At 46.7% G+C, this 23,564-nt stretch overlaps 1 protein-coding gene across 1 annotated transcript in view; it reads right to left on the bottom strand.

Moving 5' to 3' along the window:
• The window catches only part of LOC119442575 (S phase cyclin A-associated protein in the endoplasmic reticulum-like), a 168,394-nt gene that overhangs the window by 7,533 nt on the left and 137,297 nt on the right, over window positions 1–23,564 (bottom strand). The window contains exon 27 of the mRNA XM_037707499.2: window positions 14,544–14,580. Within this exon, the coding sequence (XP_037563427.1) occupies window positions 14,544–14,580 (37 nt within the window). The remainder of the gene's footprint in view (window positions 1–14,543; window positions 14,581–23,564) is intronic.

Below are 23,564 nucleotides of genomic sequence, written 5' to 3'. Positions count from 1 at the left end.
GGAGATACGAAGGCGGTGGGAGGGAGGCTGGGAACGGGGAGCTCTGCCTGCGCCTCCCTTTTCGTCGGGACGGTCGTCGCCGACGCGCCCAGAGTATAGCTGGCTGCTCTTTTTTTCCCTACGGCTCGCGCAAGCCGGTGCGAGTCTTCGAGTGCGGCGCTCTGGCGGGTCCGCCCAACTGTCCTCTCACGCTCGACTGCCTATAAGCTGCACCCGGAGTGCGCGGGATATTCCCCGAGAGCTCATCCGCGAGCGGAGCCCAATGCACTTGTGCTGCAACGTGGAGAGAGCCTTAACGGAGTTTGAATTATTATTTGCTGACAAACCCCTAGAAAGGAAACTTAACTCTCCAGCGACTGGCAATTAACAAGAAGAAACTACCCCCGTTTTATGTTAAGAGTCAAACGGCATGCGCTTTACCAGTTATTAACTTACATAGTACCGCTATAGAGGGAGAAACATTCCCTGTGTATCCTTACGCTTTCGGCGCAGCCTTATCGTTAGAAGAGTGATAACCACTAACAAACTCGTTCGTTTTGAAATAAAAGTTGAGTTTTAACTGTGTTGACGAACAAACATGCAATACAGGTAACGCGTTTAGCTTTAACGAGAAAATCAGCTCGAGCAAGTTTTGAAGCATTGCGGAACAAGGCTACAAAGTAAAATTCGTATATAGAGAGTGCTTACAGTATCCGCGACACGTTTTCTAATTTCTTCGCGGGGAAAAATGATTAAAACCAGCAGTTGGCGGCGGATCAGGGCTTTCGTCCGTGCTGCACCTACCATTTGGCTCCATGGTCAGCGACATGCAAATTCGACCTTTCACTTTATTATAGTGAGAAATGCCGATAAACGCTGTAAATGGATATAGCATGGCACTCTTCGTGTACGAAGCGCGTAGATGATGGCAATATAGGAACTCAGGAGAGGAGCGGACAGAGAGAGAGAGAGCGCAAGGAGAGGAAAGGCAGGGAGGTCAACTAGGCGAGCGTCCTGTTTGCTATCCTACACTGTGGGTAGCGCGCTCCACGCAGCGTTTATAAGTAGCAGGGTGGAACACGGTTCGCCATACCATAACCCGGCGACATGTTAACCGCATGAAAAATAAAAGAGACAATCAGTTTCGAAAGCTCAGAGCTTCAAAAACACCACAAGCTGCCACGGCTCTAACAACGTCCCTGGGGGGCGCCTTCTAAGTACGCGAACTGGTAAGAATGCGCCTGACTTATAAAACGTCACACGAAAACGAGAATTCCCGAAACAATGTCTAAACTATGATCAATGCAAAGCCAGTATAGTAAACATAATAGTTATTGATAATGTCAAGAATATGCGGCTAATTATGGCGACGTATAACAAAATAAGGTTAGAGCGATGTGCACTAAATCTCTGAATGAACACACAGAGAAATGGACGGAGAGGAATCAACCTGGATATGGTTCCAGTCGCGCACTGTTCTCGGCATTGAAAAACAGCTGGAACGAAAAGAAGGAAGCAGGCAGGCAGAAAAATAAAGGGAAAGAGGGGGGGGCGGGGAGACAGACTAAGTCGGGAAAATAGGGAAAAGGAGGAGGGTTTGAGACAGGGAGGAAGTGAAAGGGCGGAAGGAAGGGAAGATGACGCGGACCGCCATCGGAAGTATCGGGATGAACCGGAAGTGGGATAGCTGAAACCAAACCGGAAGGCTGCGGGGGAGGAAAAAATAAGGAGGCCACCCGCGGTGCTCGTGCGTGCATGAATGGGGGAAAAAAGAGGGAAAGAAAGTTTCCGGCCTGGCGGTCACCAAACCGCACAGTTCCTGCGACCATGGGCTGAACAAATTAGCCCAGGGAAATAGAATAAATGCAAAACAAAACAAAAAATAATGTGGGAGGAGGGATAGAGACAGGTCTGCAATGAAGAAGCCTCGTCAAAATGCACGGGGCTCGAGCGCTTTATGCGAACGCGTCTGTATATTAAGTAAAATGTAGGCTCGTCCCACCGGACTGCTCCTTCGAAATCCTAAGAAAAGCAAATAAAACCACCCATATTTCGCTGTTTATTTCTTTTCTCATTCTCCAGTACGGTTGAGCACAAATACATTTTTCGCGCTCTCACTTCTACACTATAGGAACATTAGTTAGAAGCAGGTCCAGGAATGGTGGGTTCCCGAATATTCTGAGAATATTATGAATATTATTCGGCTAAATGTGGCCGCTCAACCAAGGCATTTAAGCATGCGATCCTAGTTGGGGCAAAGGATCGTTGACGCGACGACGTCATTTCGGAATGCGGTACTTCGTAGTACTTCGAGCTGTACGGCAAACTGCTGACGCGAAGGGCGGCTAAACCGGTGCAGTAGTCGCAGGGCCACACTGCGGCTGTCTGACTGAAAGCTGAGCGCATTACTAGGCACTCGACAGGATAATAGGGAAAGGGAAGTTGAAGCGGTCGGCCCGAGTTCTCAGAACAGAGACAGCAGTTATCGACGGAGCGCTGGTGCAGGCAGCCAGAAGGATCGTGGATTGAAGGTCCCCAATATCGCCTCCTTTTACTTATTTCTCGCTCTCTCTGTTTTTAATTGCGAAAAACGTTTCGTATTACTATTACTAACAGACGAGGCTTATCCTGTATCGAATGTGGGCAAACGCAAAGTGATGGAGGAAAGAATAGCCGACGTGCATGGTAGCACGCGGTTATGGTGCGGCTTGCGACCACTATACACCGGGGCTGAGTGACGGGCACGTCAGCTTCTTACGATACCACGTGATCAAGGACACCACCACTACCTCCGAACTTGGGCGATATGTAACGAGGAGTCTTGTTCAACACCCCCTACGCACCTCAGTCGCGCTCCACCTGACAAGCGTTTTGAAAGCCGCATTTACGCCGCCCGGGGTCCGCGGACGTCGCGCGACCAAATTGGTCGCACATAGCCCCTTCGGACCATGTGCCGCAGAACCAAAGCCACTGAACAATTCAGCGACGCGTCGGAGCAGGACGTCGGAATATGCGGACTCTTTATTTTACGCGGCAGTGCGCTTGCCATTGGCGCTTTTTTCTTTCCCCTACACAGAATGGGCCGCACAAGGTTACCAGACGATAACAAAAGATGGCTCAGCGAGCGCGCAGCGAAGAGTGCCAGGCTCCGAATCAAAGTTTATTGAACAGCCTTTTATACGTGATGGAATCTAATTCGTGGTGTGTAACGTCGCAAAGCAACCACGAGCTTATAATAGATGCCGTAGCGGAGGGCTGCGGATTCATTTTGTCCACATTGGCTTCATTAATTAAGGTGGCCCTAAATCCAACTACACGAGCGTTCTTCGTTACACCTCTATCAAAATGCTGCAGCTGCCGCGGAGTGGCGACTGGCAGGTCGCGCTTGCCGGTGTGATCTATAGTCACGAGATGCGCCGTGGTCGTCGATCGCGGTCGGTCGCGCGGCGGCAACCTCTGTGAATTGGTGTGAATACATCTTAACAGGCGATAAAATAAATTTTGTTGAGCGTTCAAGTTACTGCGTGCCCATAACGTGATAAAAGCATCGGCAGCTATATAATAAAGCGAAAAAAAAAGCATGACAAAAATGTTTTCTTAGCACGTCTTAAAGAGACACTAAAGGCAAATATTAAGTCAAGCTAAAGTGACTTTAGTAAGCGAGAAATTGAGCTAAATGTAGGACACGATTTGAGACTATCGGCACATTCAAGTCTACTAACCCGATGGCATCGTTAACGCCTGATTATAATTGTGTCACTGTTACTCATCAAATAACAATAAAAATAGAATTGCAGTGCGCTACATAAGAGGCGGCGGGTCACAAGGTTTCGTTATCGCTTGACCCGGCGCCACCCACTCTCTCAAGTTTTGGTAGTTTCGATATCGCGAAATGCTGCGCTGGTTCTGCTGGATTGTGAAACTCATACTAACTGCAAGCAGAAGAAAATGCCGCGTCGATGTGATATCTTGGGATGCTGTCGGCTCTGTCTTGGCTCAATTTCGAGCCACGCTTACGCAAAAAAAAAAAAAAAAAAACATAGCGCCGGCTCTCAGGCGCCGTTTTGCTAATTTTACTTACCGACGGCAGTAAAAGGCAGCGATGAACTAAGTATGCAGCGTCACATCACCCCGTTAGTGGCGGGCGATATGATCAGCTTCCTATATAAAAGGCAACTTAGCTAATTCTGGCGGAGCTCTAAGCCTGTTTCACGCGCTCTTATACTTTTCCGCTACCTTCTCGCACGTCTTCGTTTCTCACCGGCACGGTGGCATATATTGTCCTAGCTATCATGTATTGCATTTGCAAAAAAAAGAAAAAAAAAATGAAAAAAGAAAAAAAAAAGACGGGTGATTCTACGCGACCTTAACCAAGTTGACCATAACCAAGCCTTACGATATACGTGCCTTATAAACTGCGCCCAACCATTCTTAGGAACACTCATCGACATGTTGGGCATGTCAGCGGGAGGAAGACATCACTCCTGTTACCACAATACTATTGACCGGATATAATAACCAATGTCACAAACTACATTCGACATTGTGACACATGCCATAAATGCAAGAAGATCAAAGCAATGAAGTACGGATCGCTTGAGTGATTGCCTACAGCTGAAGAACCTTTTGATCTCCTTGCAATGGACACCATTGGAGGATTTCCTGGGTAGGGTTCATCAAAAAGATTCATCCATTCGGTTATTGACCATGCCACTCGCTATATGTATGGGCGTTCGCACACAAAAATGAAAACTGCAACGCCTACAATTCATGCTTAAATTTTTTTTTTTACTGCCGCCAGACCACGGAAGTTACTTTCAGATCGTGGCACAGGGTTCTTCACAGCCGGAAAACTTAAGCAGTTCCTAAAGCATAACCGAATACACCAACTATTCACGTCGTCTGATCATCAAAAATGCAACGGTATCAACGAGTGGACAAATCATACCATAGTAACCAGATTTAATGAAAGATCAAATATGACCCACAGAAGTGTTGGACTAAGCTGCTTTCGGATGTCATCATCGAATACAATATAACTCATCACGAAGTTATTGGTTATGCCCCTTCCTACTTAATGTATGAAATTCCATATTTTCCGGCCATATTGAAGTAACGAGATGAAACTGCTGAGGAAGCACGGAAAATTGCGGTTAGGAACTCGCTCGACTACCACAATAAGAACAAACTTCCTATGGTAGGAAGTTTCTTCCGCTTGACCTTTAGGTCTGTGACTCAGTACTTTCCGAGACACCATGGCATCCAAACAACGACAAGTTGAGTTCCGACATGGAAGGCCCTTACAAGATTCTACGCAAGGTCTTGCCAGTGGACTATATATGATATCAACCAGTCGCCTTTAGGCAGAGGCAGCGACAACGTTCATGAAAGCAAATTGCGACGTTATTTTGCACCTTCTGAACTGAGACTTTCCGAGGGGAGGGGTAACGTGTGACGATTAAAGAACTTCGTGGCTGCAGAAACAAGCACCGAAGAAACGCGCGTGCTTTCGAATAAAAGTATACGGCCCGTCTCTTGCTTTTAACACACACACACACACACACACACACACACACACACACACACACACACACACACACACACACACACACACACACACACACACACACACACACACACACACACACACACACACACACACACACACACACACACACACACAAACGCGCGCGCGTATATATATATATATATATATATATATATATATATATATATATATTCGATATTCCGTTACTTCAGATTTCACACGCCACTCCCGTCGCCGAAACTCCCGCTTCTCTACTTTTCCGAAACTCAGCTTTGAAGCTACGTAACTCTTACAGAGCGTTTCTTCCAACTTCTGCGCCGCTTCTACTTCTCAGTCGGCGTCTCAGAATTCCTCGCGCTCCAGTTCTTTACCGCCTTCTCAGCAGAAAACGCAGGGAAGAACGAGGTTATGCGGTTCGCTAAGGTTTGTACGTTTGGGCGTGCGACTCAGCCAGAAGCAGTCCAGTTCATTTTTTTTTTTTAAAGCTCGCATTTCTTTATTTTTTCTTTCTCCCTCGCTTCTGAATACTGTATACCTGTACACGTACGGGCGCGCTTCGTTCTGTTTGTTTCTCAAAAAGTGGCTGGCGGCGGAGACCTCGGATCTACCAGGACACCGCGCCGGAGGGTGAGTTTGCTCGCTGCATATATGCATGACCGTCTCCGTGGTGCCCACGCCACCCACCACCTCCCTAGACTGCGCCGAAGCAGTATACGTATGCACAATGCAGGCGCGTCAGAGAGTAAAAGAAATATGACGCTCACGCTCTTCGGTATAAAGCAAACGAAAACAAGTCCACAACAAAGGGGAACCAAAAAGAAAAAGGAAAATCGGAACGCACACATATACGCCTAGGAGGAAACTTAGCTGGCAACCATCCAAGTTTTTACGTCCTATCCACTGCTTCCTTTTTCCCTTCTCTCGCCCTCTCTCTGTCTATTTAGACGATAAGAAGAGGTGCATAAAAACAGCGAGCATCACGAAATTTAAGTTAAAATAAAGGAGAAAAAAAACTAAGACGAATAACAAGACGCAAGAATGTTAGCGCCACCAAGAATACGCGGCAAAGAAGCGCTTCCTAAGAAACAAATGTCCTCACGGCAAGACCAGAAGCAAATGCAGCGAAAGCAACGATAACGAAGGCGACGACCGGAGAAAGAGGGTTGCGGAACCAGGGAGAGAGTGGGAGAAGGTGAGAGCAGGAAGGCAACGACGATCGCATTTCTAAACAAAGGGAGAGCAGCACAGGCGAGCCCGGTTGGCTGTTGCCAGGCAACGGAGGCGGAACGCCAGCGAGCCAATCGAAAGCGTCGAGCGTTTTTGGAGAGAAGAACGTCGATCGATGCAAGGGCTCGTGAGAAAGGGTACGAGGGAATGTCACTTCTAAGAGAAATGCAGGAATATTAAATAAAAAAAGAAAAGGACACTCGCATCTGCCCCCCCCCCCCTTTTTTTTTTAAGACGCTACGTTGGATGGTGCAAGGACATCACTACTGCCCGGCCGCCTCCCAAAAACGGAAAAAGAAAAAAAAAAAGGCCCAGCGAACTTAATAAAGTGTCTTACACGTAAAACTTTCCGCAGCGATGAAGGAACAACTAAATTTAGATAAAAAAACATGAGGGGAAATATATATATATATATATATATATATATATATATATATATATATAAGTACGACATAAAGAAGACATCATGTTGAAGCCACCTGAACTCATCAACTGAGGGGACAAGCAAACCAAAAATGACGAGAGATCGCCGATAAGTGTTCAAGAACAAGATGCGAACCATAGAAGAAAAGCGTAGTCGGAATAAGAGTTGCAAACTGAGACGACTCGCGTTTAGGGAGAAGAGCAATAAGGGGAGGGCGGGGAGGGGGGGGGGGATAGCAGGTGATTTAGATATCAGTTTATATAATACAGACACGACGCTGTGGCCGTTAACACAGATCTGCTTATGTTCTAACAGTAGTGTAGGCAGTATGCTGTAAATTACAGCTCAAAACATTCTTTACTCACCGAATTAACCTGACAGCAAGGTCTAGCAATTAACCTGACAGCTCCCGCCGCGAATAAGCTTGTCAATCGTAGATATAGAGAATGGAGCTTCCGTGACAGAGGGAGAGTGGACTGTCCATTAAATACAAAAAAAAAAGGAATATGAGGTCCTCAGCAGGTACGCTACAAAGGTTATGGCTACGTTACTGCTCAATTAAGGGAAAAAAAAAGAAAGAAAAGAAACGAGCAGCACAAAAAGCAGATTTGATATGGTTAGTTCTGAACTTCTCATGCAGCGTGAAGCTTTACTTTCACGCTGCATGAACGGTTGCACAAGCAAATGCAGAAGTTTTGTGAGTCAATATACAAACCACAACAATGAAATCCTTGAGGCGGGCGGGGAAAGGGGGGGAGGAAGTCTGACTAAGGGGGTTGCGTTACTGATTTCGTTCCACTTTTTTTTTCTTCCCAAACAACGCTCTTAATGCGTACATTTCTCTTCGATCACATAAACGTGTTAAAAGCTGCTCAGCGCATTCCCTGTAAAGCGTGCTTCTCCACGCTATGATCGACGTGAAGGAGAAGACAACGCTGCGACGAGAGGGCGGAGCAAAACGTTCCAGCGATTTTCGGAGGCCGAAACCTATGCTACTTTCGCATTTGCACTGCCATGGAAATATCACGACTAAGATATGCGAAGTTGATGCTGTATTCCTGATGTAAGTACGAACGTGCCTTCGGTGCGGATGATGCGGTAATATCGTCGAAAGACGAATCACGCTCTTTGGACCGTCTACCCTTATCTAACTTCAGCGAAAAAAAGCAAGAAATAATATAATAAAAACGAAAATAATTAATAAACGATGACGTCCGGAACATGTTTTAGCTAACAGAAACAACATACGTGTTATATTTGTGAAGCAGCTTCACACTTGAAAACAGCGAGGGACCGTGTTCCTGCCTCACAGCGGAAACACAGTCCCTCGCAGTTTAAGTGGCATCAAGCCCGAACGAGCGTTCAAGAAAAGCCATGTTCAGTTGTTCACCACCGAAGGGCGGCTACCGGGAAAAAGCAGCCCACAGAAACTAGTCAACAACGCGTCTTCTAAACACTGTCATCGCTTCTCGGAAATCCTCGGCAGAATAAATGAGATCGCTACCACGCAACCGCTACACGGCTAACATTTAGGGAACATTATCTGCATTTGCATGACGACGCTAACTACAAAGAGTGATGACACAAATGGTAAGCCAGAGTATTGCTATCTTTTGAGCGTGCCTAAGCCAGTAATCGGTTGAATTACCAATTGGTGGTAATTCAACCATCTTACTTACGACGCATTATTTCAAATTCATCTTACTTACGACGCAGTTAGTCTGCCATCGAAAGGACACTCAAGAGAAACGCTAAATCAGATTAGACTGAAAAAGTCTTTGGAAGCTCCATTTTCGTTCATTTCGAGGTAATAGATTGGTTATTAGAATTTAAAAAAATGAAGGTCAGAGTTTCGATTTTTTTTTTTTTTAATTTTGCGCTGAAACCCCAGGGCCTGTACGTCAGTGTGACGTCATGGATTTGCAGTACCTTTAAGCTTTCGAGCCACTGTGGCCCAATAAAAAGTTTGAAATTTGCTAAGTTCATTCTTTGGCTCCTTTAGAATACAATGTAGTCCATCTTTAACAGAAAATAATTAACTATGCCCAATGAAACGTCGCTAAAATTCATGAAGTCACGGTCGATCTGGCGCAAAATTTCAAGGTTTCTTTCATTTGTGACGTTTTTTTCTGACTAAGCGAGCGTCTTCTCACGATAAGTGTATATATATATATATATATATATATATATATATATATATATATATTGGTAGTGTAGAAGGACAATTTACTAGTGCAGCTCAGATAATTATACTCACTAGCGTTTCTCTAAGAGCATGAACTTTTAACAGCGCGCCTCGCGCACGCGATTGCAACGCGAACTTTGTTCTTTGCACTTTGTTCTCAAAGAAAACCAAAACTGCAGGCCACTGATGATGACGACCAAATTACCTGCAACGTTCTCGAGCAGCTGAAGTACAGCGACATTATTATCTGGTGCTGGACAACCACTAATGATCAAACAAATGGCGACCCTTCGAAATAATTGCAAAGACGTGACCGGCAAGAAGCTTCCCTTGTGTCGCAGGCGAGGGACAAACGCAACTCACCTACCGCCTTTTGCATTTTTGAGTTAGAAGTTCGTGATTCCTTCCGAGAGCAACTTCTATATAGACAGATAAAAAAATTATAAGACCCCGGAGATGCAAACCTGGTTGATGTTTAGCCATGCAGCGTAGTTTGTCCCCGAGGAGGTTTCAGTAGATAAGTGAGGATCCCGAGCAGAACCCCATAAAGCAGCTCACAATAGTAGCTCGAAGCAACTTATAACATAGATAAATCACTACAAGGAAGTCTTGGCGCTGCCTCGGACAAACTTGGTATACGCGTAACACGAAGCATTAAAGACTCAGAACAGAGCCCAAGAATTCGGAGAAGACGTCGTCACTACAACGAGCGATCAAAACCACAGCTGCTCAGTGAAAGTGCCCACAGTGCCTTTTCATTAAGGGGTCGTGATACAAGCGATTTGCTAACGCCGTGCAAAGCAGCATCATGACAAGATGCACTACAGATCGCACAGCTTCTCGCGCTATGCAGCACGCACGCCAAGACCGTCATGCACGCACGCACGCCGCCGACACCGTAACAGGGTCGCGGTCATGCAAAGCGCCGGCTCATTGAAAACGCACCCACCGGCACGTCAATCCTCCCGTGGGCAGGAGGGGCGCGGTCACCCTCGATTCGCTACACTCCCTCCCCTATAACCAAAGCTATCGAATTGATCAACACAACGCGGACGACGGAGTCGCTCCGTTCTGCCCACACTTCGCGCTTACGACAACAGCGGCGGACGAAAACAGCGAGGACACGGTGGGGATCAACAGCGTCCCCACGCACCCTCTCCAACTCACCGCTCACCGTGATCGTGTATTTGCCGTCCCGCCCAACCTGAGTCGCCCGCGTGCTCAGTGCGGCTTCAGCCCTCACACCGGCAACCCCCTCCTGTTCCTCCTCCCCCCCCCCCCCCCCCCTCAGTATACTCAGAACCCCAACTTTTTTTCCTTTCCACGCACACGGCGCTGAAAAAGGCCGCTATTAGGGAGAGCCAGCTAGCGCGGTCTCCTTTCCCGCGAAACGGCTAACGCGCAAACAGCGCGCTTCCCGCAAATCCCGCGCTCTAATGAATAAATTAGCCACTGCGTCGGCACGGTGGAGATTATCGCGGCATTTGGGGATTATGTGCCGGACCGCCGGAGCCGGCGATGGGGAGAGTCCGAATAAAACCGGCTAAAGACTACCGGGGAACGCGGCCTGGCAGGGCGAGCTGCCGGTGGAAGGGGGGTGGGTGGTGTGCTGCATAACGCAGACCGGAAAGGAAAGCGCGCAGCATAAAACGACGGGAAACTCCCGTCAGTGTTCGCTGTAGCAACCGGAGCTCTACGTGGGCAGCGCAACAGAGTCGCCACTCTGCGACGCTGACCGCTGGCACCATCCAGTGCGAGCGACAGCATTCGTGCAATAAAATACCCTGCTTTTGTGGTCAGCTTAAGACAATGCGCGCTGAGCAACGAAAATAGGTTCTCTCTCTCCTCCCTTCCCCTTCCCCCACGTTACAGAATTTCATCGATCACGTAAAGAGGGGAACTTGTGAGGGCATACGCAATACGAATCGACCACGGCGTCTAGCACCAGCGGGCGTTGTGGAACAAGAGGCGCAGCAGGTCCATTTGCAACAGCAGGATCCTGCGAAATTTATAGCAACCTCCTGGATGGTTCAAATTACACAGGCCGTCGAGGATCATGTGCTTTCTGCGTGACATATTAGTCTTCCACCCGTTTTCTACGCGAAATCGAACGATTACGTAAATCGGCACCAATGAGCACATAAATTAAGAAAACAAGCAGCAGCAATCGTCGTCGAAGACACAAGGTTTTTGTAGACATGTGTCGTCACGCCTATCCCTGCTCAGTGTCTCACGACGGCCCACAACTTAGAAGGTAACGCGTGCGCGTTTCACAAACACTGCGTCTTTACCATTCGCACAAATATTATTCCGCGTGCGAAAACTTAGAAAACACTTTCATGCACGAGACGTTTCCAAGCAAACACAATCAGCCGCCTGCAAAGATCGCGTAATCGTTCGCGCTATAGAGTAGGCGGACCTGATCGCAGGTATCGCTGTCCGCATCGTCTACGAGCCCTACAGGAACAATTAGACTCCACAAACAGTCACTCGGTCTATGGTGTCTTGGACCTTTCTTCAAGTAGGCAAACCGAAAAAGACACAAAGCACACCACCGCAGCACCCAACGGAACTGCAGAAACACAGCACGCGATTCTCCAATTTAAGCAGCGCAGCCCCTCCGTTTCACGAGCCACGCCGCTTGAATGGTTACCAATTGGCCTGAAAGCCCTCAACGAAGTGTGCGCTTGTCAACCGCCTCAACACGGGATAAACGAGGCTAACCCTCGCTCGCTTGGAAGCAGAGGGGGAGAGGACGAAGGAGAGGGTACGAGGCGCGGAGGCGAGAACAGAAGGCGTGCCGTTTGTCCACGCCCCGTGCTTGGACAAAATTAAACGCTGCTCCGCTCACAACTAATCATCCATCCCCAGCCAGTTCGCTCCCCACCACCGCTCTAGCCTTCCCCGCTCAAGATGCCCGTCCAGGGATTAGGCAAATTTTCTGGCCGCGGCAGAGCTTGCTTCGCGAGGTTCCCGTCTGTCGCGATACAGGCTGGCTTCGCAATCGATTGACTGCGGCGAAAAAAAAGTAATATTAAATAAATGAATACAGTAGACGAGAGAAAATATACAGTGGGCAGAATAAAAAGAAAGAGATAGCGATAGACGCGCTTTTCATAAAGCACGCGTAAAGTAATTCGCATCGAAAACAGGCTCCGCGCTGTAGCTTAGCCGAGTTATCACCCACCCTGCTCATTACATATTGCACCACCTAACTACCAACTTCGTTGAGCGGTTGAGCTCAGAAGATGCTTGCTCAATACAATAGAACTTGTCTTTTGTACACTGCTACGTTACTATGTAGCGCACCTGTAACACTATCTGCAGACACATTCATCACGAAAATATGTGCTCTTAAGGTTAATAAAAAAATAAAGCAGATAAACGTTATATAGCGATAAAGTGAGGAGAGTGAATGAAACAACAGTCTTCTGCTCACCGTAGTAGCCACTGATTGACGAAAAAAAAAAGAAAGACTGAGCCAATATAACCACAAAAATGTAGCGTAGAACAGCGTTATGCCCAGAACCAATAAGCGACACACATTATACGCAAAATTTCAGCGCCATACCGTAATAGCGACGGCTCGTGGATTAAACGCATATGTTGATGCGCCGTGGAGTGAGAACTGCGCAAGAATCTGCAAAAATGTGACCAGCACTACCACGTCCTCTGAACGGTTGACATGGCAAGCCTCAAGCATTCCCCGCAGTGCATCACTTGTAGCTATAAATTGCTAGTTTCGATAACCTGTCACAACCACCGCTAAGAAATAGCTGAACGTACGCTGTACAGAGAGACAATGTCCGCTAAAGTTCGTGGGACTCATTTGGGGTTATCGGTGGACAGAAGTGACGGAAGCAACGGACGTAAATAGCGCATACGACGATGTTCTCTTGTCGTTAAAATTCATATACGACACCTGTTTTCCCTTGGTACCGATCAAGAAGCATAAAAAGCAAGCGTCATACTTCTGGGTCCCAGTTCACAATGATAAATGGTGCGAACTCTGACACTAAAATAGAATATGGAGTTCCTCAAGGGTCGATTTTAAAACCTGTCATAGTTTTATTATACGTAAGCGATATCGTGAATAACGGGTTATTCCAATATTACCTTATAAACCGACAACACTAACATGTTTTTTTTTTGTTTTTTTTTTTCCAGGCGCAAGACTACACTTTCTCTTTGAACAAGCTAACACGCGGTTCAAGAGCTTTGGCTTATGGTTGAACGCAAATACGCTCCAGTTAAATACAAAGAAAACACAGCACTTAATTTTTAAATCGAAAGGAACTAAAACACCTACAAGGCTTGATATAAAATTACGAAATTCCACTACTCAGTAGCCGACATCCGTAAGATTTTGGGGAATTAAATTTGGGGAACAGAGACTAGGAGCGCCGAGGGCTGATGACTTCGTGCGCGCTGTGCGCTCGCCGCTTAGTTCACGTTGAAGCGATAGGCAGCACGAAGGGCTATTCTCGCTCTGCCGCTCTTCCTTCCACCATCATTTTGACAGCGAGTGTCCGCGGTCATAGAGTGACATGTGTTCGTGTTTGCCTGTGCGCGCGTGACACCATGCTCGCTAATTTAGTTAACGAATGTTTACAAGTTTATACGGCCGATAAAACTACTATCTTTACTTCGTTTAGCGGCCCAATAATTTGCTATCGCGATCGATGCTTCGCCTTTCGGCCGAAACTGCGACTTCCTTTTTTTTTTTATAGCTGATGCAACCAGCAAAGGAATATATGGAACAGCCACTCAGTTCTACACAATAGCAACTGTGCTAGCAATACCAGTTCAAAGGGCCCTGAAATAAGGAAATATCTTGAAATGTATTAGTAATTGGCGCTTCTAGCATACCCTAAAAGTCACTCTAACCCTGGTAAGAGTGGCTCACCTCAGTTATTCTCTGGCTTGGCAAGCAAGAAAAGAGGCGAAAACGAGACACGGCTGGCGACGCCACCTTGTAGTTTTTTTCCCCAGCTCTCCATGGCGTCACGGATACACCATTTGCTCGGGACTATGTAATTTTTGCTCGATATGGACGGTATACATGGCATTCCAAGGGAGCCACCAAAGCCTAGAGTTAGCAGCTTTTGATAACTTTTACTGTGGCCCAATCGTGAGCACGAGGAAAGTAATAAGAAAAAGAGAAGGAGAAAAACACTCACTCTGCTTCTTGCCACAGTGGAGGTCCAGAAGGCATTCCTGAAAAGGTAAGATAAAAAAAAAGATACCTTCTTACATAATTTGTTTACGACATATTGCAAAAACAATGCATCGGAAATCACAGAATAGGGAGGCAGTAAGGGGTGCATATCGTGGGCAAAGTGCAGCTCATGAATACAAGCGGCGTGATTTCAAGGCGCAATCAATCAATAAATCAATCAATCTACTTGCATATCGGATAATTTTTAATAACTCGCGGCAGATGACACAATTTTATACAGGGTGATCATTTTTAAGTTTTCGGAATTGTTAAAAATCGTCTGTTTTAGATAACATATATATAGTTCCTGATTTCATTATTCAGAGAAATCACGAGGTTAGATTATTTAGAGATTAAGCACGAAAATCGAAACAGATATTCAACTAATTAACAAAATGCACTAATTACCTTCTTACATAATTTGTTTACGACATATTGCAACTTACAAATTGTGGCCGGTGAGTCTCCAAGGCATGCCCACTTGTAATGAATTTACAGAATGACACCAGTTTCGAGATACGCGCTATCAAATTCGCCGTAAAAATGCACTGTTGTACCACCTACTTTTTTTTTTTTTAAATAACGCTCTGTTATGCATTGAATCACAAAAGTAACTGGAACGCCAACGTATTTCGTCCCGCCTTATGGAAGTGATATCTCGAAACCGGTGTCATCATGGAGATTCATTTCAAGTGGATAAATCTTGAAAACTTACCGGCTACAATTCGTGAATTGCATTATATGTGCCGTAAAGTAATTCTGGCCAGCATCGGAGACAGTCTGCGTCGACAGCTGAGACAGCTTCGAGGCCGAGTAATGGAACGCGTTGGAAGACCACACTGCTCAGCTCGAACCTGACAGTACAACTCTGGGCCGTCCAGCGAGCCGAGGAAGCCGCTTCGAGACAAGGTCTCGGAACCGCGTCCGCGGCGGGTGCCCAGACCCACTACGCCGGACTCAAATCTTATCGATTTGATAATAAAGTTTACGCTCTTCTTCTTGAACGGTCTGAAAGACGATGGAAGACAACGATGATGATGATGGTGAGGAGTTTAATCGTGGTGAGGAGTGTAAACGTCTCACGACCAGAGTCGTGAGACGCTTATATCTGCAAGGCGGCTGTTTCGGTTGCGCACAAGTAGTTGCCTGTGCCTGCTCTCTCGTGCCAACACGTAACCCTCGCCTATTCGATACAGCACCATCTGAAGAAGCTTCGGCACCACACTAAACTTCGCTCGCTTTCAATGCTCCGTCCTTCGCGTACAGCTAGCTTATATATATACGTACCTGACACCTTGCTAATTATTCATTCCCGTCGTCTTTTCCAATTTCTCGTAAACACGCAATTCTTGACAAACACTCAATTGTGGGCATGTGCCACGGACCTTCGTGTTAGCAAAGGCAACAACATCGTTCCATTCCTCTGTCAATCCAAGCGATTTCATCGTTAATTTTACTGAGCATTTGTTGCTTCACTCCTTTTCCTATATGCTCCTCTTTTCCTTCTTTTTTTTTTTTTTTTTCCTTTTTATTGGTCATTCAGACTGACTGCTCAAGCAAACTATATCTATATTCTGCTGGCCTGGGTAGGATCACTTTATTTAAATGCCAACTGCAACGAAATTTCAGTCCGGCTAAATTGGTTATAAATGAATAGTATATACTAATGAAGCAGCAATGCTGCAAGGCTGGTAAGTGCAACATCGTTATTAACAGCCTTTAAACAACACCTAAGCAGACGACTAGTGCACCTGGTAATTAGCCTATATGAGGTACATCGCCTGCGAGATTTATCAGCGCGCCGCGGACACCGCCTAACCTCGGAGATCATGCCGATGAGCTGCACACTGCATGGTTCTTCGCGTTCTGGGTGATATGCTTCACTTCCGGCAAGCGCTAATGACGACGTTTCTTTCTTTTTTTCAGATTCGGTATGAAAAACGTCTACTTTCGCGAGCTTTTCGAGACCCGCACACTCGTATTTAAAACGTAAAATATTGCTCGGAAGCTTCTCACTATTTTCACGGTTTAAAACCGGGCTCTCTATGCAGCCGAAAAACTTCGTTGCAGTTAGCCTTTAAGGGCACCATCATCATCATGATCACTGTACAGCGGACAGGCGATCATCATCGTCACAACCACCACCGTACGTATCCCCTAGGGCACACCACAGCCCATCCGGCGCCGCGCTGCCGCCGGTGAATCACAGCGGTCGCGTCGGCTGTAACCGCGCGGGCGTCCGGCATCGGAAGCAGCGCAATGCACTCCGGCGGATACCCAGCGATACAGCGGGGCAGGCAAGACGAACACGCCGGCGACGCGCCCGTCGATGCCGGCGCCGACGACGCTGCCGCCGCTTCCGAACGCCGCTTCCCTGCGCGCCGAGAAGAGGCGCACCTACATCGCCCTCGGCCTCTGCGCCGGCGTCCTGTTCGTCGCGATCGTGGCGTACGTCTCGTTCATGACGACCGTCGAGCTGGCCGCGCTCTCGCAGTCCAAGCGCGACGTCACCGCGCCCGCGCACCAACGCCACCGGGGAGGAAATCGACGCCCCCACACCAGGAAACACTCGTCGCCGCCGCACGTCGGGAACGAGAACACCACGCAGGCAGCAGCAGACTTCTAGGGCGTTTCATCCACCTACTCCGCACAAACTTCTAATCGCTACATGACAGCAGGATGAGCGATCCTGTCACTTCACAAATCCCTAATCTTAGTCACCCATATACAGGAACTGGTCACGTGGAACTTCGGGGGGGAAGAACCGACCCGGGCTACCAAAGTCGAAAACGGTGCGAAGATTTGTCTGGCCTCGCTGCTACAGTCGTGTGAGCACCGTATCAAGCAACGTTATTAGACTGGGTTCCTAGTCTAGTAAAGCTGGAATCGACAAAAGACTGTGCCGAGGGTGCGCGGGACAACGCGTGAAAATCGCGACGCTACCGGATCCTCTTACCACAGTTCACTCGGCAATACGATTGGTCGAGCCGGATAATGGCGTGGAAAACAAGTGTGGTTTGCATACGCGGCGTTCCTTCTTCGTGCGCTATTTTGATTCAATTCTTCATTCTTTATTGAATGAATGTTCCTGTACCTTTCTTTCTTTTCGCCATTAATGCCTATTTTATTATTATTTCATCATCCGCACGTCAAGCATTTCACATTTCGCAAAGCTAGCATCAACAGCTACCAATAAATTATCTCCCTCTCGCTAGCGGTTTTACCGCGCGTGTCTACAATGCGCTGTAACTACAGACCGGAACTTTAGGTAAAATGCCTATTTTCCCTCACCTCCTTATCGTGCCTGTTTAAGATATATGCGCGACCTGTAGGTCTAGAAACATTTTAGTGACACTTTTATTGAGCCTATAAATGCCTTTTTCGATGGTGGTGCCCACATAGGAACTTTCAGAGCCTAAAATTGCCTTTATGTGTTTTGTCCTAGCCTACATTCTGCGTATAAGGTTATCACTCACTGCAGGGGAACTTGGCTGGAGGCAGCCGATTATTACGAAAAACACTTTACCGGTGTAAAGGCTGTTATGCTGTTACTAACAGCTTTGCCGCAGACCAAGCGATGGCTGATTTTTACCATTTGTTTCTTGATGTCACGAAGGAGAGCAAGCATCGCGGTCGAATTAGGATCCAACCGGGCAGCCTGGGCGCTGCCATCTTGTTGCGCAAACACGCTAAACGGCGGAGCGTTCCCGTGAACTTGCACTTACACAGGAGACAGCTAAACTCCGCGCATGCGCAGTCATGGCATCCACTATACGCTAGCGCTCACGGTATAATGCTCTGCTAAAACAGTCCTAATTTGCTCACAACCACTTAGTAGGAACGATAGTGCGCGCGTGCACAACGCTTATGCCAGCAGCGGAACTGAGCGAAGCGCGAAGCTACGTCCACTTGGCTTCTTGGTCGTTTTGCAACAAAGGGGTATGAGTGGAATTACTGGATTATTAGGCGTGACTCGGAACTACAAAGTACGCACAGTCTTTTATTTATTTTAATGTCTTTATTTATTATTTCTTTTTTTTTTGCCTTTTATAGCGGGAAATGTAAGGCGGCCTTTGGCAGCTGAGAATGGGTGGCAGAAAAATACCAAGCGAAATGTGCCTTGCTTAGTCTGCCCTTGGGTACATTCCTGGTTTAATTTCAATGACAAAGGAAGCAATGCCATATTTTCCCACGCTACCTTTAACGTCAGCAGTTAAAAACATTATGTGAATTAGCAGACCAAGCTTACACTTTTTTTTTCTTCTTTTTTTGGTATGGGAACAGCAGAAAAGGCGGCACTGTTCCTTGGTAGATTGTGTGCTGGGTACTCATCAAACTTACCTTTAATTAGGCGAGAAGGGAGTTCATAATTTGCTATGCTACCTTCAATGTGACACATTAAAAATATCGCGAGCAGAAACGTAAGGTGACGACGCAGCTCTTTCTTGCGAGCGGTGCAATGTGTTTGCATGTAGCAGTAGAGCGCCATGAAGCTCTTGGTTCGAACCCAACAAATGTGGATGGTAGTCCCGTGGTATTTTTCATACTTCACAAGTTTTCTCCACGCCGGTATAATAAACACGCGATGTGTACCTTGCTGTACCTTGCTTTTGACGACTTTTACGATTCTATACAACTACGCAATTTAGATCGTGGCAATTGGAAGAATTAAAACGCTAGCTAATTACTTTTAAATAATTAAATAGATGTCAGGGACTGAACAATCACTGGCGATTCCCCAACAGGATTGCGAACAACATGCAATTGGTCTCGTTCGCGTAAAATGATCCGGTCCTTCGTTAAAGCTTCCTGCACGATAAATAGCTGGGACGCCAAGTATATGCCATTTAGGGAAATCAAGCGAGCCGCCAAATATTATGCGGCATTCCATTAACAGGTGCGTGTGTGCTTTAGAGACCCCTATCAGCCGACATCATATGCACTGGCATTACGTAGTAATTTATTGTTTTGCTACGCAGGACAGAGTTGCGCTAATTCCGCCTGCTACGGGGTTTATTCACCGTTAGTGGCAAGCCCAGTTAGTAAGATCCAGCACGGAGCAGACGTACATGTACGTTACGTCCCAGTCAATCGTCAGCGCGAGCTGCAGCGCCGGGGCTGCAGTGTTTCTTCCTTCTCGGCAGCACCGGTGCTCGGGCTGTCTTCGTCATCGCACGTGCCATATAAGCCGGCCTGCTGCGTCCTTCCTCGGCGAAATTGCACGAAGGGACGCGAAACCCGGCATAGTAGGCAAAGAAAAGTTCTCTTAACCGCTGAACGCGTACTAGTGCAATAGTTTATACAAGACCCACATTCTTTATTTTGATTTGTTCAATGTAGCTATGCGCGTTTCTATTTTTTTCCCCTTTCTCAATTGACTGCAGTTGAAGGTATAATTATGGAATGTGTTGCACGCCAATGCCGGATATTGCCCCTCATGCCCTTTTGTGGCTTTTGCACGCCCGAAAGTGTATTTGTAGTATAACCAAAAAAAGAGAGACTGTAAACATTTATTATCTAGCAAGCGAGGTGTTCTTCGCCCTTGATGGGCAGTTTTCTCATTCCAGGAAAGCATGGGAGATCTATTATTATTATTATTATTATTATTATTATTATTATTATTATTATTATTATTATTATTATTATTATTATAAAACTGCAGTGACAGAACTGCCAGGTCACCGACGACACTCCTGCTGAAGCTGTCCCGTAGCGTCGATGATAGCAGCGACCAATATGCCCAGTCGCCTCGGTTTCAGGTGGGCGCAGCCGTGGACTTGGCGATGCGTGTTAAAGGACCGATGACGCACGAATATCAAACTCAAGACGTTTGCGTAGAAGTGGGCGATCTTTTTAGAACTTTTTCCGAATACGAACAGTAAGTATCGAATACCAAATATCAAAGCGCGGACGCGTAGATTTACTGCAGGAATGTTTATATTATTATAATCAGATACCATGCGTGTACTCGCTAGTGGAAAAAATATATCAGGGACAAAGGATCAGTTTTACACGCAACTTCAATAATTGGCAATAAAAAAAAAAAAACAATTGCCTCTCAACATATTTAGAGCCTGGTTGCAATGATGCTTTCCAAAAATGAATGGCTACTGTACGACTAGCTTTCCAAAAACCTTCAACAAAATGTTGCAGAACAAAGATAAGAAGTTGTGGAACCATTAAAAAAAAAATAATCTGCTGAAGAACATGTGCGCGTAGGCACATATACATATAAGGGCCCACTGCAAGAAAAACATCGTTAGTTGTAGCGTAAAAAATTAAACTGCTGCATGACTAAAATTCCTACATCGTTCAGAGAGGCTTTATATCACAGACACACCAGCAGCGGTGGCTTAGCGGCTATGGTGTTGCGCGGCTAAGCACGAGGCCGCGGGATCGAATCCCGGCCACGGCGGCCGCATTTCGATGGGGGCGACATGCAAGAACACCCGTGTCCCGTGCATTAGGGGTGCGTTACAGATCCCCTGTTGGTCAAAATTATTCCCGAGTCCCCCCACTACGGCGTGGCTCATAATCAAATCGTGGTTTTGGCACGTAAAACCCCAGAATTCAATTCAATATTACAGACATGTATATAGTTGCGGCATACTATAGTCCTATAATCCTAAATAAGAAAAAAAAAAAAAGAACTTACGCATAATTGAAGTACTAACACAGTGGAGATATGGGACTTGAAAAGTACACGTTAAAACCTGACCAAATACACTTTGTACTTCTACAGTATGCATAAAAACCACATTCTCAAACACAATCAACCGCATACGCAATTCGGAAACTTAATCGTAAAATTCCCGCTAATCGCGAATAAATTATGGCCACGAACTCCCGCAATACAGAAAAAGAAAATTGAACATAATGGATACCCACCCGCCGTGGTTGCTTAGTGGCTATAGGGTGTTGGGCTTAGTGCTAAGCACGAGGTCGGGGGTTCAAATCCCGGCCACGGCGGCCGCATTTCGATGGGGGCGAAATGTGAAAACACCAGTGTACTTAGATTTAGGTGCACGTTAAAAAACCCCAGAAGGTCCAAGTTATTCCAGAGTCCTCCACATACGGCGTGCCTCATAATCCGATCGTGTTTTTGGCACGTAAAACCATTTTTTTAACATAATTTATGAAAACGTTTACTCAGAATACTTCTTGTCATTCAAAAGTATATAAATGTAAGGGGCACGTTGCGAAATATATGTCCCCCTCTCGCCCTATTTTTCCCTACTTAAGCCTATGCGTGAATGCCTGTACAACTGACTGAGGGCGCTAGTTTTATTGCGGAGAGTACGACTCGACTGCGATTATTCTCTAAGCTCCGACCTCCAACCAGCCCGTTGGGCTGGTCACTTTGTGTCCACGTCGTCACTGTCTGTGGAACCGGTGACACAGTCTTCGATCTCCGACGCGTCGTTGGATTCTTTCATCGATCTTTGTCAGCGTGGAGTTACCCGTTGGAGGGAGGGTGCCCGGGGTTGGGGGATCCTGGCGGCACAGTGGCGGGGATTTCTTCGGTCAAGTTACTTTCCGGGTTGCCGTTATCGGCAGGGATGCCGACGTTGGCAGGGCTACTGGCGGCGGCTTGTTTACCGGACGCCAGAAACAGTCCCCCTACGACGGCGCTAACAGCCAGAATGAGCAAAGTCCCCACGAACAGGACGGTATGGCTGCCGGGGGCAGGCGCCGCTTCACCGCTGCCTTCGACGTCCTTGGGCGACGCATCATCTTCGGGGCCGGACGACCCGGACTTGGCGGCATCAGCGGCAGGTGCTGCCATCGCTGTCGGCGACTGGGCGTGTGCATGTTTATTATTTTTTTTTCGAAAAGAAAAAAAAAAAAAAAACAAGATGGAGACGCAGTGACTCACTGGTTCCACGTGTGTTGGTGCCAATCGCTTATCCTTATTGCGTTTGCGCTGCCTATACCGGACCATACAAAAACTCTTAAATATGAGCAATTGTAGTCATCTAAGCTGGATTTCTCAAAGAGACGGGCATTACTTGCACGAGAAATCGAAATGCATAATCGACTAATTAACAGATATAGATTAACGTTTTCAATTAATTACTTTATGGCACACACTGAAATTTACGAATCGAAGCCGGCGAGTTCTCAAGGTGTATGACAGTATCCACCATTTGGAAAGAATTTTCAGGGTGACACCAGTTTTAAGTTGTTGATTCTCGAAGTGTGCGATGAAAAACATGGGCGTTCAAGTTGTTCTTGCGCTTCAATTCATAATGCTTGTTAATTTAAATTCTGGAGTTTCCCAGGTCAAACCCACGATATGATGAGGCACGCCGTAGGGACTCCCGGATTATTTTTGACCACCTGGGGTTCTTTAACGAGCAGCCAATGTACTGGAATTTTTGCGTATCGTCCACACCAAAATGCGGCCGCCGCGGCCGGGATTTGATCCCACACCCTCACGCTCAGTTGTGCAACGCCAAAGCCATTCATTCCGTCACAACAGCGGCTGGGCGTTTTCTTAAAGAAGTGACGCAATAGTGAATTTTCACCGCAAGTTTCGCGGCGCATATCTCGAAACTCGTGCGATCCTTAGAATTCGTCCCAAGTGGATATGTCTTACAAACTCACCGGCTACAATTCGTATATTACAATATGCGCCGCAAAGTAATTAGTTAAAATTAATTTAGAATTTTTTTTACTTAGTCCATTATGCATTTTGATTTCTTGCCCGAGTAATCTCTGCCGTTTCGAGTCATCAGCTCGAGGAGTACAGGTGTCGACCTGACCTAATTTTCAAAATTCTGTATCGCCTTAAACGAAAACGCCCCGTACATTGGCAACGCAACTAAAACTAAATGGCGCAACGTTAAGAGGAAGCGCTTTAGCTCGGCCGCTCCTATTCAGATCCACGGGAACGGAGAAATCGTTTTTATCGGCAACCGCTGCACGAATTTTGAAGTTTGTTGCATTTAAGAGAAAAAGACAGAGCATTTTATATTTAGGC

The sequence above is a fragment of the Dermacentor silvarum genome, chromosome 2 (assembly GCF_013339745.2).
Source record: "Dermacentor silvarum isolate Dsil-2018 chromosome 2, BIME_Dsil_1.4, whole genome shotgun sequence".
Taxonomy (NCBI): domain Eukaryota; kingdom Metazoa; phylum Arthropoda; class Arachnida; order Ixodida; family Ixodidae; genus Dermacentor; species Dermacentor silvarum.
This window is presented reverse-complemented; position numbering and strand designations above follow the sequence as displayed.